This window comes from Dermacentor variabilis, chromosome 1, assembly GCF_050947875.1.
Source record: "Dermacentor variabilis isolate Ectoservices chromosome 1, ASM5094787v1, whole genome shotgun sequence".
NCBI classification, from domain to species: domain Eukaryota; kingdom Metazoa; phylum Arthropoda; class Arachnida; order Ixodida; family Ixodidae; genus Dermacentor; species Dermacentor variabilis.
Genome location: NC_134568.1, coordinates 159,867,423 through 159,883,499, shown reverse-complemented (window position 1 = coordinate 159,883,499; position 16,077 = coordinate 159,867,423). Strand labels below are relative to the sequence as shown.

Below are 16,077 nucleotides of genomic sequence, written 5' to 3'. Positions count from 1 at the left end.
CAAATTGGTGTCAGCCAACAGGAACACTCCCTGCGTGCTAGGTGACTGCAGTAACAAATCGCGACACTAGTTTCCCTTATTGCTCTTGTTTTTGTTGCTTTTATTTCTACATGGAGAAATACACTGCTATGGTTATCTGAATCTCTAATCTCATGTTTGTGGCGATACCCAAATTGCGGCGCTGCGTCAATGGAAAGCTGTGCTTGTGCAATCAATGGTGCGTTATCACCTCCTAAAGCCTGATTTTCTTCCCAATTTTACAGATGATACTAAAAAAGTGCAATTTTTTCAAATTCTACTGCATATTTCTTCCGAATATTTTGACGTGAGATAAATGAAGGTCCTAGGATTGCATAAAAAAAGTGAAAAAATCTTTAAGTCAGCCAGTTCCTGGTTCTTGTTTTGTTTTTGTGTGATACAAATTTTTTCACCATCTCGATAGATTTTTGTCACTGAGAGTCTACTGTACAGTACTTAGTTGACTAAGCTTCGCTACTTTTAGTTTTGAAGAGGCGCCAGCTACTTATCAGTACAGAAATGTCATTCTTTTCGTTTGACTTGGTCGTGCTGTAAAACATCCTAGATAATCAAGCTAGTCTGAATTATTGGTTGGTGACAGTATGTACTACGTATTAAAATAAGTAATACATTTTTAAATCTATTAAAAAATGTGCTATGTACCTAAAAAAGAGAGAAGGAAGCTTCAGCACACAGGGGTAGAGAGAGTGTTGGTTTCCCTGTGAGAACTGAATTGTGCAGTACCTTGTCTTGAGTTGTGGCTTCACGGCAGCGCGTGTCGCACTACTGTGAAGTCACACCTTGGGCAGAGAGAGAGAGAGAGAAGGGAAGACGGAAAGGCAGGGAGGTTAACCAGACTGAGTCCAGTTTGCTACCCTACACGTGGGGAGGGGAATGGGGAGTGAAAGAGGGAGAGAGAGAGAACTTAGGTGTAGGATGTCTATAGTCGGGCACTCAAGTCTGTTGCCCTCAGGTAGCGACAAAGCGCTCGAACTGCTTTCTGGGCCAATGAGCTGTGAGGCCAGGCTCCCAAGATCTTCGCTTCCGTAAATGGCCTGTCATCCAGTCTATTCAAGGCACACTGGAGGGTCGCACGTTGATTATCGAAGCGAGAACAGTGGCACAGAAGGTGACTAATGGTCTCTTCACACTTACACTTAGCGCACATTGGTGAATCCGCCATTCCAATACGATAGCTGTAGGAGTTGGTGAATGCTACTCCTACCCACAGCCGACACAGCAGTGTTGCGTCACGTCGTGGAAGGTTCGCTGGTAATGTAAGGTTCAGTGATGGGTCGAGGCTGTGTAAACGACACTTAGAGTTCTGTGGTGTATGCCAGCAACGTAACGTGATTGTACGAGCGAGACTGCGAAGCTCTCTTGCAGCGTCGACTCTGGATAAAGGTATAAGGAGTGTCGGTGAGCCAGCCTGGGCACGTCGGGCAGCGTCATCGGCGAGGTGATTACCAACGATGCCACAATGTCCCGGCAGCCACTGAAATATGATATCATGTCCTCTTTCAGATGCACAATGGCAGGTTTCGTTGATTTGTGACACCAGCTGTTCATAATTGCCACGTCGTAAACTTCGCAAGCTCTGGAGGGCTGCTTTCGAGTCACAAAATATTGCCCATTTGTTGGGCGGTGCTTTTTCAATGTATTCGACAGCAGCGCGAAGGGCGGCCAGTTCAGAACCTGTAGATGTCATTACATGGGAAGTCTTAAACTTGATGACGACCGATTGAGATGGTAGAACAACGGCGGCTGTAGAATTTTCCGAGACGGAACCATCCGTGTAAACATGAGTCCGGTTAGCGTATGAAGAATGCAGAAGTTCCAATGTGATCTGCTTGAGAGCCGCGGTGGTCAGGCTAGCTTTCTTCACTATTCCTGGAACAGCAAGGTACACTGGAGGCTTCTTCAAGCACCACATAGGGGATGGCGTTCTTGTTGCGGGTGAGTGCCCCAAAGACAAAGAGTGCCGGTTAGCCGCAACTGATCTGGAGAACGCTGCCTTGGGTCTTTTCTCAGGCAAGCGAGCGAGATGGTGGTCAGGGACTCTGGATATATGGCGAACATGCACCCGGAGTGTGTCGATATCTATATAGGTCCTTATTGGGTGGTCTCTCGCGGTGGCAATTGTTGCCACGGTTGAAGCATTTCGAGGTAGCCCCAGACATGTTCGTAGGGCTTGGCCTTGAATGCTCTGTAGGACATGGATGTTAGTTTTGCCAGCATTGGACAGCACTGGTGTGCTGTATCGCAAGTATCCTAGGAAGAGCGTCCTGTATAGTTGAAGCATAGATGCCACGGATGTGCCCCACGTTTTACCGGCAAGAAACCTTAATATATGGGAGATAGAAGTAAGCCTCTTCTTCAAGTATGTGATGTAGGGGCTCCATGAAAGGTCTCTGTCTATAATAACGCCTAGGAATCGGTGAGTTTTTGCGTAGGAAATTGGTTGGTGGTCAATAGAAATGGGGTACCAGGTCATGGGCTTGTGGGTAAAGGCGACTAAGGCGCACTTCTCGGTCGAAATGCTGAGGCCTTGCGCACGCAGGTACGATGATGTTAGGGTCACTGCTTTTTGGAGCCGTGCACGCACCTGGAGACGTGTAACTGCCGAGGCCCATATGCATATGTCGTCAGCATATATGGAAAGGTTTACTGTATGTGGTAGAACGTCGGCAAGGCCAAGGATTGCAAGGTTGAACAAAGTGGGGCTAAGAACCCCACCCTGAGGGACGCCACGGTTAGTGTAATGGTCAGCAGTTCGGCCATCTGCACTGTGCACAAAGAAGGATCTTTTGAATAGATAGCTCCGAATCCACCGAAACATGCGTCCACCAATTCCATTATTTTCCAGGGCATCAAGGATGGCTTCATGCGTTACATTATCATAGGCGCTTTTCACGTCGAGGAATAGTGCAACCGATATACGCTTGTGGTGTTTTTCTTGTTGTACAGACGTGACTAGGTCGGTGACGTTGTCAATAGAGGAACGGCCTCTTCTAAAACCAGCCATGGCATCGGGGTATACGTCGTGGCGCTCAAGATACCATTCTAGGCGGCTGAGAATCATTCTTTCCATGACCTTCCCAACACAGCTGGACAGCGCAATGGGTCGGTAGGATGCTAGGTCAAGTGGCGACTTTCCAGGCTTCAGGAGTGGTATCAAGCGGCTGGACTTCCACCGCTCAGGAACGACGCCATCATTCCATGACTGGTTATAACATTCCAGAAGGCTGCTTCGGCCATCTTCACCTATGTGGCATAAAGCAGCGTAGGTGATGCCGTCTGGTCCTGGCGACGATGAGCGCCTGCATGAGGCCAGAGCAGCTTCCAATTCCTCAAGTGAGAAGGACACATTCAAGTCTGGGAAGCGTGTCGCAGGAACCTCACCCAGAATTTCGCTATTGATGGTGACCACACTGCCCGCAATCTTCACACAGAAGTCTTCGGCTATATCGACCTGTGAGCGGCCTTGATGGAGGGCTAGGGCTGAGAATGGGTGTCGTTGCTGTGGAGACGAGCCAAGGCCGCGCACCGTCCTCCATATGATAGACAGTGGCTTGCGGGGGTCAAGTGATTCGCAGAACGTCTTCCACCGTTGTGCCTCCAGACTGTCCATACGACGTTGGATTTTCTTCTGTATACGTCGAGCGACTCTAAGGTCATGAATTGACTTCGTGTGCCTGTATCGCCTCTCGGCTCTTCTGCGAATAGTTCGAAGTCGCTCAAGTTCCATGTCAAAATCCGTACGTTTTTTAGCGGATGTAAATGTGTACTTAGAAGATTCCAGTACACTTGTAATAAGGTTCTCAATGGTGCCGGTAAATCCTTCTTTGCATGCCTCTTCCACCTTTGTCTTATACGTTGACCACCTTATATATGCTTGTCGGGAAGTACAAGAGGAGAAGCTTCCAAATCCAGTGATACTTAAGTAGGTGGGAATATGGTCACTACCATGAGTCTCGATGTCAGAGAACCATCGAACATTTTGACCAAGTTGCCGTGACACCAAGGTCAAGTCTAAGCAACTGCTATAGTTCGAACCACGCAAGTACGTCAGACTGCCATCGTTCATAATGCTGAGTTCATGGTCGGAAGCAAATTCCACAAGTTTCCGGCCCCTGGAATCTATTCTGGAGCTTCCCCAAGCCAAGTGATAAGCATTAAAGTCTCCCGTGATAATCCAGGGTCCAGTAGTCGCCGTCAGGATGTCTCGCAATCGGTCGCCGTCGAACCGACTATATGGGGATATGTAGGCGCCGATAAGGGTGATGGCCACTTTATTCTTTGTAATGCGGAGACACACGTATGGGTTTCCATCATGAGGCTGCACCGAGTGGGGAATGTAAGTCAGTTCTGTACGGATGTAAACAATTACTTTGCTGGATTGCCCGCACGTCGACGCCATAAAGGCTTCGTATCCAGAGAGTCTTAGCGCTTTTGACACGTTCGGTTCACATATTACCACTACAGGAAATCGGTTCGTGAAAACGTATTGGCGGAAACATGAAATCCATGATTTAAGTCCTCTGGCATTCCACTGGAAAATCGTCGCGCGACGCACTTCATCACGGAGTGAAGGCAGTGGAAGAGCCATTGTGCTTATGCAAGATTTGCAAGCACTGGGCTCAGGGCATCCAACACTTGCAGTGCGCTTCGAGCTGTTGGCGTATTCGAGTTGCCCACAAGCGTGCGAATCGTATTTATCAAAGACGTGAGCATTGTTGCAATTCGGCGGTCATGCTCTGTCAGCTCATCTGGGTGAGGGGTGAGGGGTGAGCATTGTGGTGTCTTTCCTTGTTGGGGTTTTTCCACAGGGCTTATCCTTGGCAGTGGTGGCCATTCTTCATCCACGGCATTCTTTTCAGATGCTCCGTTGTCTATACATGGTTTGGAAACATTCTGCACTGAGGTTGGAGCAGATTCAACAGCAAGAGGCAGTGCGGCACGCATATGCTTTGTGCGGAAAGCAGAATTCCTTGATGAGCGTCTGCGACGAGAACGACGTCGCCTGACGTCAGCAGCTGCTTCACGATGTGTCGACCGGTCCCTCACCATTTTCTTCAAGATGGAGAGTTCTCGCTTAACTCTAGGACATTCCTTTGATGAGGCATCGTGGGGCCCTTGACAGTTCGGACACTTATAAGTTTTTGCCTGGCAGTTGCCTGCAGAGTGTTGTGCTGCACAGCGGGAACATATAGCAGACTTTCCACAGACGGCGCTCACGTGGCCGAATTTCTGACAGTTTCTGCACTGAAGCGGCTTGGGAACAAAGGGCCGGACAGCATGTCGAAAATGACCTACCTTCACATGCGATGGAAGGCAGTCACCTTTAAAGACAATTTTCACGCATCTGGAAGTTCCGAGACGGGCCACCTGTAGTATGTGGGTCCCATGATTGGCAGGCTTTATCAAAAGTGGTAAATCCTCGCCTGAGATGGCCGCATCAATGTCATATATGACGCCTGTAGTAGTTTCTTTTCCCATCAGGATGATGGTACGGACGTTCATGCCACCGAGAACAGTGACAGCTCGCAGAGAATCTAACGCCGACGCTTGGGCGACGTCTACCGCGACAATATTCTTCCGAGGGTTGACTCGTACGTCCTCAATGCCATTTGGCAACAGTCTCTCGAGTTCAACTGATGCAACTTGCCTGTTGAGGAACCTCATGTTGTCGGAGGGTAGCACAGGTAAGAAAAAGATGGTGTACTTCGGCGAACTCTGCGGAGTCCTCATAGTAGATGTGTCCGCAGAGGCCCTAAGCATCCGCCGCTTTGCTTTCTGACTCAGGACAGTCACGTAGTCGTCGTCGGAGCTGTCGTAGCTCTCGGTCGAGTCTATCAGGGTAGCCTCGCTGTCGCTCGAGAGGCTGTTCCGCTTCCTTGAGGTTGCCGATGCGGGCGTCGCTACATCAGGTGGGAGTGCGGGTGGTTCCACTTCCATTCCCGTCGGGCAGGGAACAGCGTTCCCCGGAAGAAAGCGCGAATTACCACAAAATACTGGTGACGGAGAACAAACACTCAGCAATAGGATCACTTCGTCGTCTTCCCCCCACCTTGGGCAGAATTTGTGTATAACCTGCACTCTTACTTTACTATTCATTTTTTACAATTTTGGTGCTGGTTATACATGCCAAATCATGGTATTTGTCATTTATGCACTTCTAAAATGCAAATTTTTTGCCACACTACAGCAGTGACCCTGCTAATGCTGTGTGAAAATGAAAAATATGCAGTTCTGTTACACACTTTACAAGTACATACAAGAGAAATCTGAGTTGCTTGCATGTATTTGACCATCATTCTCTTGTGCAAGAAGGTTACATAATTATTTCCTGTTTGATCTCTCCTTGAAATTTGAGCATGCTGATGCAACGTTTTTGTGAAGAGATCTGTTACAATAGAAAATTTAAGGAAACAGGCTCACAGCATTGGGGTAACTTGTCTAATTCATTTGCAGGAGGAGAAGCAGTAGCGAAGGAGTGATACGTGTCATTGACCCCAGGCGGCCGTCAACACCACCCATGCCACGGCCTGCATCACCACCAATCCAGTCGCCCCGGCCACGCTCTTCTCCCAAAACACCACCTATGACACCCCCTCGCTCCCCTTGTGCCACTCAATCGCCAGATGAAATTGATGATGATCTGGACGACGACCGTGAGATGACTCCGCGAGGTCCCCGAACACCGAAAGAGGAGGAGCCAGATGAGCCAGAATCACCAGCCAAGCCCTCTCCGGTAAAGATGGCACAGTCAAAACCAGCTGCGCCAAGAACACCCCCAATGATAACCAATGCTGCACCCATTCCGACAATCCAGACAGTATCTGCAGTGCCACCAGCTGCCACGGTGATTCCAATGGAACCAATTGGCGACAGCCTCATGGAAGATGATGACCTGTATGAAAACATCACTCCCGACACGTCTCCCGAGCATTTTGAGGCTGGTTTTCATGAGGAAGCTGACATGATACCTGTCGTCAACACGGAGGAGGATGATGATTTTGAAGCTATCTCCAGTGAGGATGAGCCTTATCTGTCAGATGACATAATGGCAAGTCTGCATTGCTTTCACCTTATGCATGTGCTGATTCACGTACTTAAGAAGATCATTATAACAGTTTCCTATGGATTTTTCTAGCTGATACTGAGGGGGATCATGAAAATAAGAGAATAATTGCTGTCTGAATTTGCCACCTGAATGATGGTAACATTTTTCTGATTGTCCTAATGTTTGCAACATCACAGACGTAAATCATGCCCACAAATCGGGCAAGAATTAATATGGCATCTGAAATTTTGGCAACCGTTACATTGCCTCTAAGGTATGTAGTTTTGCTGGCTTTCGGTTCATATTGGCGTGTTGCAAACCTTTGAAGTTTATGGCATCGTTGTTCTAATGTTGCGCAAGCTGTGATTGTATGCTGCTCTGTTTGGTTCATTGCCATAAGGACCTGATATTGGTTCATCATGGAAATTAAAGGTAGTATGGCATGTCTTGATGCTTTCTTAATGCAACAGCTGAAAAGGAATTGTCGTGGTTACTGTTAATGCAAAGGAAAAGGAACGTAATGTTGTCAGCACAAAAACGTTAGTTACCCTATTCTCTTAAAGGGCCCTTTCAGTGACTCTTGAGGTAGTGCTTATAGTGTTTCATGTTGGTTTTTATTGTCACCTAAAGACTGATGCAATAACAACAAAAATTAGCTTATGTAATCGGTAGCTTTTTGAATGAGAAAGTTCAGAGTACAAGTAAACAAGAACATGCTCTCAACTTAGAATTTGTGGACGTTCCATCGCCGATTTTGCATATGCAGTGCTGTATTCTTTTACAGCCAGTACCAATATTCCTTCATGTTCCCCTGGAAGAACCTTGATGCTATATTTGCTTCTTCATTGTAACTAATTTCTGTGAGCTTTGGTGGTGCTGTTGCCATGATTCATAACAACGAAGTGCTGATTTTTCAACAGCATGAATGCCAATTAAGGTCTGACAAAACAGGTGGTATCTGTGCTCAGAAAGTATAAAACCACGGCAAAAGCACCACCAGGCACACCAACATTTGTTGGCTGTTTCTGAGCGCTGATTTTCTTCAGGCATTTCTTGCTTACCTGCTTGTCTTTGATGTCACGTGTGCTCCACATGCTCTCCTGCCACTCACAGAGCACCCTAATTTGCAATGGCATACTGCTAGTTTGGACCCAGCGATGCACCTGGAAAGGGCCATCTGCTTCAGCATTTTTCCAACTGCCTATAGTTAAGGACGAAAAATTGAAAAGAAAGATGTTAGCTGTGATAAACAGTGTACATTCAATGAGAAGGTTGCAAATTTCACAAATTTGGAGGAGACTAGACTGACCTCACCATGAGTTTCACTATGCCACTGCTGGCTCAAAGGGAGTAGTAGTCCTTAGTGGGTTGAAGGGAAACTATGGTAAAAAATGCATAAGTTTTTTCCCTCTTTTACCATCACAAATTAGCTTAGCCATCAATATGAGGCAGGAATCTGGGGATAAAGATATTCTATAATAGGAAGTTGAGGAGATGCACCCCACAGCCTCCTCCTAATAATTTGCTAGAAAAATTGACAGTAGCATTCTTTTCATGATTTCTCATGAATTCTCATGAATTCTCATGATGGTTGCCTTGAACCTGAGTGCAGTGAAAAAGCAGTGGGGTGTACAGGTATCATGGCACCAGCCGGGCAAGTGCACATGCACTGTGGTGAGATCTGTCTCTTCTTAGAAGCAGTACTTGTGCTCCTGAAATGGTTGTAATGCTTCTTTGTTGAAGTGTTTCTGTTCTTATGCACACAAGAATGTCAAAGATCTTGAAATAGTAACTTAATTTAATATATAAATATAGCTGACCGAATTCGCAGACATAAAGGGGTCTGTGAAAGTCTTAAAAAAATTTAATGGTCTGAAAAATTTTAGAGAAAGAACCTAAATTTAAAGCATTTTAATTCCACCAACAGCTGGAAAGCTTGTCAGTGCGTTTTCTGCTCGGTCTTGAGATAAAGTGTTACAAAATTGACTTTTTTTTTTTTAATGATGCGCTTTGTGTTTGACAGTCTGACCCGCATTGGGGGGGGGGGGGGTCTAGTGGGATGAAGTTCGCAAGCTCCACTTCAGCAGCTGTGCATTAAGGCAGTCAGGAGCTTGTGACTATGCGCAGGTTCTTTCCATTGCATTTGAAGTGCACAAGAGAATTTGTCACTAGTGGTTGGGCGCAAGCAGACATGTAATTTCTGATTAGCCACTGTCATTACCAGCTGAGTGCACGTGTGCATTATCTCTGACTTGATTTTCCTAGAAGGCCAGTAGTGCCATACGGTGACAGGTGGCATGCTTGCTGTCATGAATATTTTGGCTCTCGCAGCTTGATTGCGACTTATAAAAAATTGTAGATATTTTGATCCCACAAGCTATTGAAACTTTCTGTTTGGTGTTGAATTGAAATCACTTTGCCATAGGCTCTGCACAGTGGAGTTCACTGTGTGGAGTGGCAGTCAGGAAAGGGCACAATGCTTCTCCAATCCGCAATGCGCAAAGGCGCGAAGGCAGGGTTCGTCAACTTTCCAACACAGATGAGAAGGCTCTGGAATCAGATCGGCAACAAGCACGGGTTTATTAACCCAAGGTGCAACACACCGCGACAGTCATGCTGCTTATGGGCGAAGGCTTGCTGCAAAACTCATTAAGTATGTGCGCCCGCTATGCTAGGGCTAACCAGTAGCAGTCCACCAAGCACGAGAACAAGAAGTTAAGGGAGCAAAGGTTCCACGTAACCAATTCGCGGGCTTGTGAGTATCTGCCGTGGCGATGAAGCACTCAGCGGAAAAGAGCTCGGGTGGAGAGGGCGCCCAAGGGCTGCTACTTTGGAGGCCAATCAAGGTGCGTCCCAGTGACGTGTACTGGCATGGTGACTCGACACTGGGAGGGATAGGTATGGCTTGTGCGGGTCATTAGCTCTGGCATGCTAGCTTTGTCCGCCATGTTGCCTCCGGGGTGGCAGTTCCCGAAGATCAAGCTAAGCACTGTGCGACAGCTGGGGGATGAAGCGTGGAAAGGCCCACAACTGCTGTACAGGGCAGCGGTAGTGAAAATGCTGAAACAATGAGGTGGTACTTGAGTTGTTTCATGTGAACATCAGAAAGAACAAATTACGATTTTGCCTGTTGAAACCAGACTGCAGGGTTGCATTCCTAGTACGGTGCATTCTTGGTTGGGCTGATAGCTTCCTTGTCTGGCAGAGCCTTGTTGTGCATGGTTCCACAAGTATATTTCCATAGTGCCGTGAAGAACTACGAGTCACCACTTTGTAGCGCTGTGATGAGCGAGATTGGCACGTCTTGTCAGTGACAAGGTGGGGTGTGTGCAGGTATTGAGTGGGGACGCAGAGGGCGCCAGATGGTGCCAGATACATAGATATATAGAGGAGAGCAGAACGGTATCCAGACTTTTTGGGAAAAGAAAGCAAAACATAAAGGAGTAGGAAAAGGGTGCTCGTGCACTGAGAGACCTTGGCAACATGAATCAGATCTTGGGTCCATGCACCTGGTCTGTAGTCCTTAAGGAGGTCCTTGTTGTAAGGCGACCTACCGGAGTTGTTCATTATTGCTGGACATGATCATTCTGTGATGCTGTGGAAGTGGAAAAACTTGACGTGTTCCCTGTGGAAACCAGTCACCAGCTACAGGCTCTTGTAGCGCTTCGCCGTCTCTTACAACAAAATTGTGATTTTGGGCATTTCCAAAATAGACATACTGTGTATTGCAGCATCAATAGAGAGATTAAAAAAAAAAAAAGAATGTTGTAATACACTTCGGGAGAAAAGCTGTGCTGGCATGAAGTCACTTTCTTGGTGTTGTGGCCATCTGTTACCAACAGTGCTAATTTTGCTGCTCTGCGACTAAACACTGCACAGAGCCTATTAGGCTTAGTAGCCAAACAGCACTTGGAAAGCTTACAGATCATCATACCTTAAAGAATGCAGCTAGTTCCATCATTTACGAGCGCTTTATTCGCAACACAGTATATTCAGATTTTGTTAGAAAAATTAGAAAAGTGAAACAGGCCATCCTGTGGTGTCTGAATTTTCGGTCACCCTTATACGCCAGCTCTATAGGGCTTGTGGTGCCACCGCAGCAAAGTTAAAAAAATGGAGTTAAAAAATGTTAAAAAAATGAGTTAAAAAAATTGGAGTCAGAAAAATTGATTGACTTGCATATATCAACTGATCAAGAATGATGGTGCTTGTACTTTGTTTTAACCTATCATTGGCGGTACAGCAGTTGGCAATTATTTGTTTAAGGCCTGAGGACGTGTGCTGCATGGGAATGCAGTGGTATCATGGTCTTGTGTTTCTTGGACGGAACAAATACTTTGACAGCAGTGCCGGGGCAAGTGCTTAAAGCATATCCCAGTGTTCCTCGATCCACCCGAAAAAGAAAAAAGGGGAAAAAAAGGGCAAGCTTAGTTTATGTAAAGCACCTTAACTCTAGTTAATTGGGCCTCAACATAACTTCAGTTAAAAATTGAATACTGTAAAAATGCGTTTCCTTATTAAATGTCTAGTAAACCTTTTGCAGATTCCAAATACAGATAAGCATTAAATACAACTTCTTGGTGAAAATAAAAATAAAAAATAAAAACAAAGAATTATGTACCATGGGTACCTTGTACCACATGCTAAATGGCTTCACCATTCAGTTTTCAGTACCAGATCCTCCTCAGAGATCGATGTCATTATGATCATTGTAGCTACTGAATGCATGAGTGCACCTCTTAGCTGGCATTCACTATAAGTGACTGATTGTTTGGTCAAATTAAACTCATTGTAACCAGTTTTTGTGAAAAATATTGTAGTCAGATAAAGTGGCAACCACGTGAAATTTTTTCCAGCAAATTTTTCTTGCAATATCATCCAGCATTGGCACATTCATTTCATACCATGTGATTGTCACGCTCTAATGATGATTGCCGAAGGTTTCACGTGTCCATTGACCAAAGGAGAAACTGCATGGTATGGGTCTTGGCATGTAGTGCCAAGTGGATGTGCTGGTACATGGCAGTCACACCATGGAAAAAATGCATGTATTAGAAATTCGTCCAATGTGGTTCAGCAAAACGAGAACAAGGTAAAAGCGGGAGCCAACGTTTCGACAAGTAGACTTCTCTTTTTGAAGCCGATATGTGCCTTCCTCGGCACAGTATATATGTATAGGGTTCTTCTAAAGGGAAGATGGGGTAAGAGCGGGTGGGTGAGGCAGCAGCTGAGGGTTTGTTAGCGGTTAGGGTGTAGAATTGAAAAGAAAGGTGTGCTATTTAATGTTGGTGGAGGAATGTGAGGTAGTGCTTTGTGTCAGCCGGTTCACTTGTCACTGCAGGTTCCTTTTTTTCGTGGAAGAGGCCTGCGCAATGGCTTGGGAGGATTACCTGTTCCGCTGGAGGTCAGTGAACTATCATCTCTCTGCAAGAGAGGATAAAAGAAGGGGCAGAAAATGTTGCTTGTGGAAAAAAAAAGAATGGAATAAATATATGACCAAAAAGACAAAAGTAAGGGAGGAAAGAAAAGAAAAAACAAAACACTAAGCAACCCAATGAAAGCTTTTTAGCTCTGTCTGCACGATGCTCGTTTAACCCGATTCCGATGTCGTTTAACCAAGTTAAATGGACATCGTGTGGACACAACTAAAAAGCTTTCCAAAGCCGTCGCCAAGCATTTCAACCAACCAGGTCATAACTTTGATGAACTTAAGCTCTACATCCTAGTCAAATTTCCGTTCTGCACGAGACAGAAAATGCAGAGAATCGTACCTCATCAATAAGTTCAAGACATTGCAACCAATAGACATAAACATTTCAAAGGGAGCTTCAAAATCTATTTGCTATGCTAAATTTCAAGCTTATAGACAACAGCACTTAGTTATTTTCATTGGGTTGCTTAGTGTTTTGTTCTGTCTTTTCTTTCCTCCCTTTTCTTTGTTTTTTATTTATATATTTATTCCATCTATTATTTTTTTCCACGAGCACCATTTTGTTCCCTTTCTTTTATTCTCTCTTGAAGAGAGATGATAGTTCAATGGCCTCCAGCAGAGCAGATAATTCCTCCCACCCCCAGCCTCCTCGTCGTCGTTGTCCAGGCCCCTTCCATGAAAAAAGGAACCTACAGTGATGACATGTAAACCGGCTGACACATGACGCTACCTCACATTCCTCCACCAACATTGAATAGCACACCTTTCTTTTCAATTCTACACCCTTGCTGCTAACACAACCTCAGTTGTTGCCTCGCCCACCTGCCTTACCCCCTCTCCCCTTTAGAAGAACCCTACCTATATATACTGTGCTGAGGAAAGCATATGTTGCCTTAAAAAAGACAAGTCCACTTGTCGAAACATTGGCTCCCGCTTTTACCTTGTTCTCGTTTTGCTCATCGTCTTGAATTTTCATCTCCCACCGTCCCCATCCAATGTGGTTCTCATTTAAAGCAGAAACCACATGGAACGTATTTCCTGTGCATTTTCAGTATGGTGTCGCCTTGTGTCAAGCGCAACCACTTCATGCTGCTTTCATGGCATGTCGTTCATTCCATGACCACGATAGTGGTGCCGTTATCGTGGTCTAAATGCCTACCTTGGGCTTGTGCTTTAGTCAGAAAAAACATGCAGTACTACATTTCAGCCGAAATTTCAGGGTGACCATCCAGAAGTGGGAAACGATACGAGATGACACCACTCTGAAATTAATTTGAATATACATTTCATGTGGTTACCACTTAAGGCTCGTCCTGAGTACTTAAGGGCTGATCCTACATTCTTAGAAAAGCAAAGATCGTGCATATTGAATCAGGGTAATGATTACTTCTCGTGATAAATATTTAATAGGGGTGTGCGAATATCACAATTTTTGAATACGAATCGAATATGAATTCTGACATTGAATATTGAATTGAATATTGAATAATGATATGCACATGCATTTATTAGCAAGTTGGGTTAATTTGTTATGTTGGAACATTGCAATTCCATTCTCATTGTTAAAAAACTCGACTAGTGAGCTGTTATACTAAAACATTGTGTATTTATCTCATGATAACTTGAAAAATTTAGTAATTCCCACTAGCTGTCCTCGCCAGCCTGTGCCTTATTATACAGCATCAAATACCCGTACACTCGGAGGCATTTGACCTCATGCCAGTCGTCACTCATCACACTTGCTTTTAAGCAGTAAGCTGAGAATGGTGGGTCCTGCTGAAAAAGAAAAAAAAGTGCACTCTCGCTGTCCACAAACCCGTGCCCCTTGCTACTGAGAGGCTGGCTTTTCTTCAAAGTGTGACGTTTAGTAGCTAAGTGTGCTTCACAGGTGAAATTCACTAGCAGCACGAAATTATTGCAAAATTCAGCATAAAATCGCCCCAGTATTCTTAGATTAGATAGAAACAAATGCTAAGAAACTTGTTTGCTCCCGCACAGCCAGCAATATATTTGATTTGATTTGAATATTCGTATCCAATGAATAATTGAACATTTTCTATTATATATTTTTTGAATCGAATATGAATATTAAAAATATAGTATTCTATAATATTCGAACTTTTTGAATATTCACACACCCCTAATATTTATTTATCACTGCACTTACTAACGGTAGCCTTAGTAAGTCACAAACTTAAAAAGGTAATAGCTGTTAATAATGGAGCTCGAACAAAGTCAGGCTGCTGGTAGCCATTACTAATGGAGCGGCAGCTATGTGATCAGCCAAGTTGGGCTAAATATTGGGGGCACCACTTTCATACCTATAATTCGGTTTTTGTTATTCTAAAAGCATAGCCATGGAAAGAAACGAAAGAAAGAAAAAGAAATCTTTTTTGTGTTTATGCACCATAGTCATTACAGCATTTCATATTACATTGTGCACATACCAGGAACATTAAGCTGTAGGTAAGTACATTGCACAGGACAAAACAAATGGCAAAGGACAACAATGCATCGCACAACACAATGAATGTGCTACTGTACCCCGTCTTAAAGGGCAACTGTATCGGTATTTATTGCCATCTTTTGGGGGCATTGATGGAACTGATGAGCACTAATGTGTATTGCATGAATACATAAGGTTATGCATCTAAGTTTAGGTAACAATGTGTAAACACATCTGCACCGTGAGGTTGCACACAACTGTTTATACAAAATAATGAAAAAAGAAAACTACTGTCATGAAACTTGTACTAAGGTGGTTGTCAAACACCAAATGGACCGTGAGTGAGATGAGGTATTCAGTTTTACTACAGTAACTTCATGATTAGTGAATTATTGCATTTACAACCTGTGAATCTTTTGTATTATTAACTATATTTAGTAGAAGCTTGATATGATCGAAATGGAGATATGTGATGCAGTTACTTTTACTAACCTTTAAGAGTGCAGATCATTTGCAGAAACACTTTCTCTGTTGTAATTGTGAGGCTCTGTGAAATACTACTTTATTCATGTCTCATTGTTTTATATTTTTGCAAAAACAATAGGTTACGTGAGAAGTATTTGCTAGTTACATAAAAAATGATTAGGAAAGTAAACTCGCTTGGAGTAACTTAATCTTCTGACAATTTTCATGGTGACTTGTCAGTACAATCAATTAGCTAGATGGACATGAAGAATGTAGTAGAGATTAATTGTACAGTGCAGTGAAATTGCACTATGAGACAGACAAACAGACAGACAGATGGACGGACGGACGGACTTCGTTTTAATGACGCGCTACAATGAATGATTTCCTTTATTGCCAGCAGATGATACATGGTTAGCGTAAAAAAGGTCCCGTGGCAGCAAACAAATTTTGGGCTGCCTTTCTGCTTGAGCAAAGTTTTTGTAAGGTGAAACTAAACCCCTGTCAGACGGGAAAATTTAGTGGCACTTTGAGTGAGTGCACTTCTCTGTTAGTGTCATTCACAGACTGTCACATGAAAAGGTTTAATGACACTTGCTGTAGAATGCACTCACCAGTGAGTGTGTTCATTGAAGTGTGTAGCTTCGATAG

General features: G+C 44.5%; 1 protein-coding gene across 7 annotated transcripts in view; it reads left to right on the top strand.

Moving 5' to 3' along the window:
• Positions 1 to 16,077, top strand: part of vir (VIR_N domain-containing protein) — a 372,111-nt gene that overhangs the window by 89,000 nt on the left and 267,034 nt on the right. For 6 of the 7 annotated variants that reach the window (XM_075698519.1, XM_075698512.1, XM_075698493.1 and 3 more), the window contains one exon: positions 6,493 to 7,087. In XM_075698519.1, coding sequence (XP_075554634.1) covers positions 6,493 to 7,087 — 595 coding nt within the window. The remainder of the gene's footprint in view (positions 1 to 6,492; positions 7,088 to 16,077) is intronic. The other variant, XM_075698531.1, reaches the window with a different exon arrangement.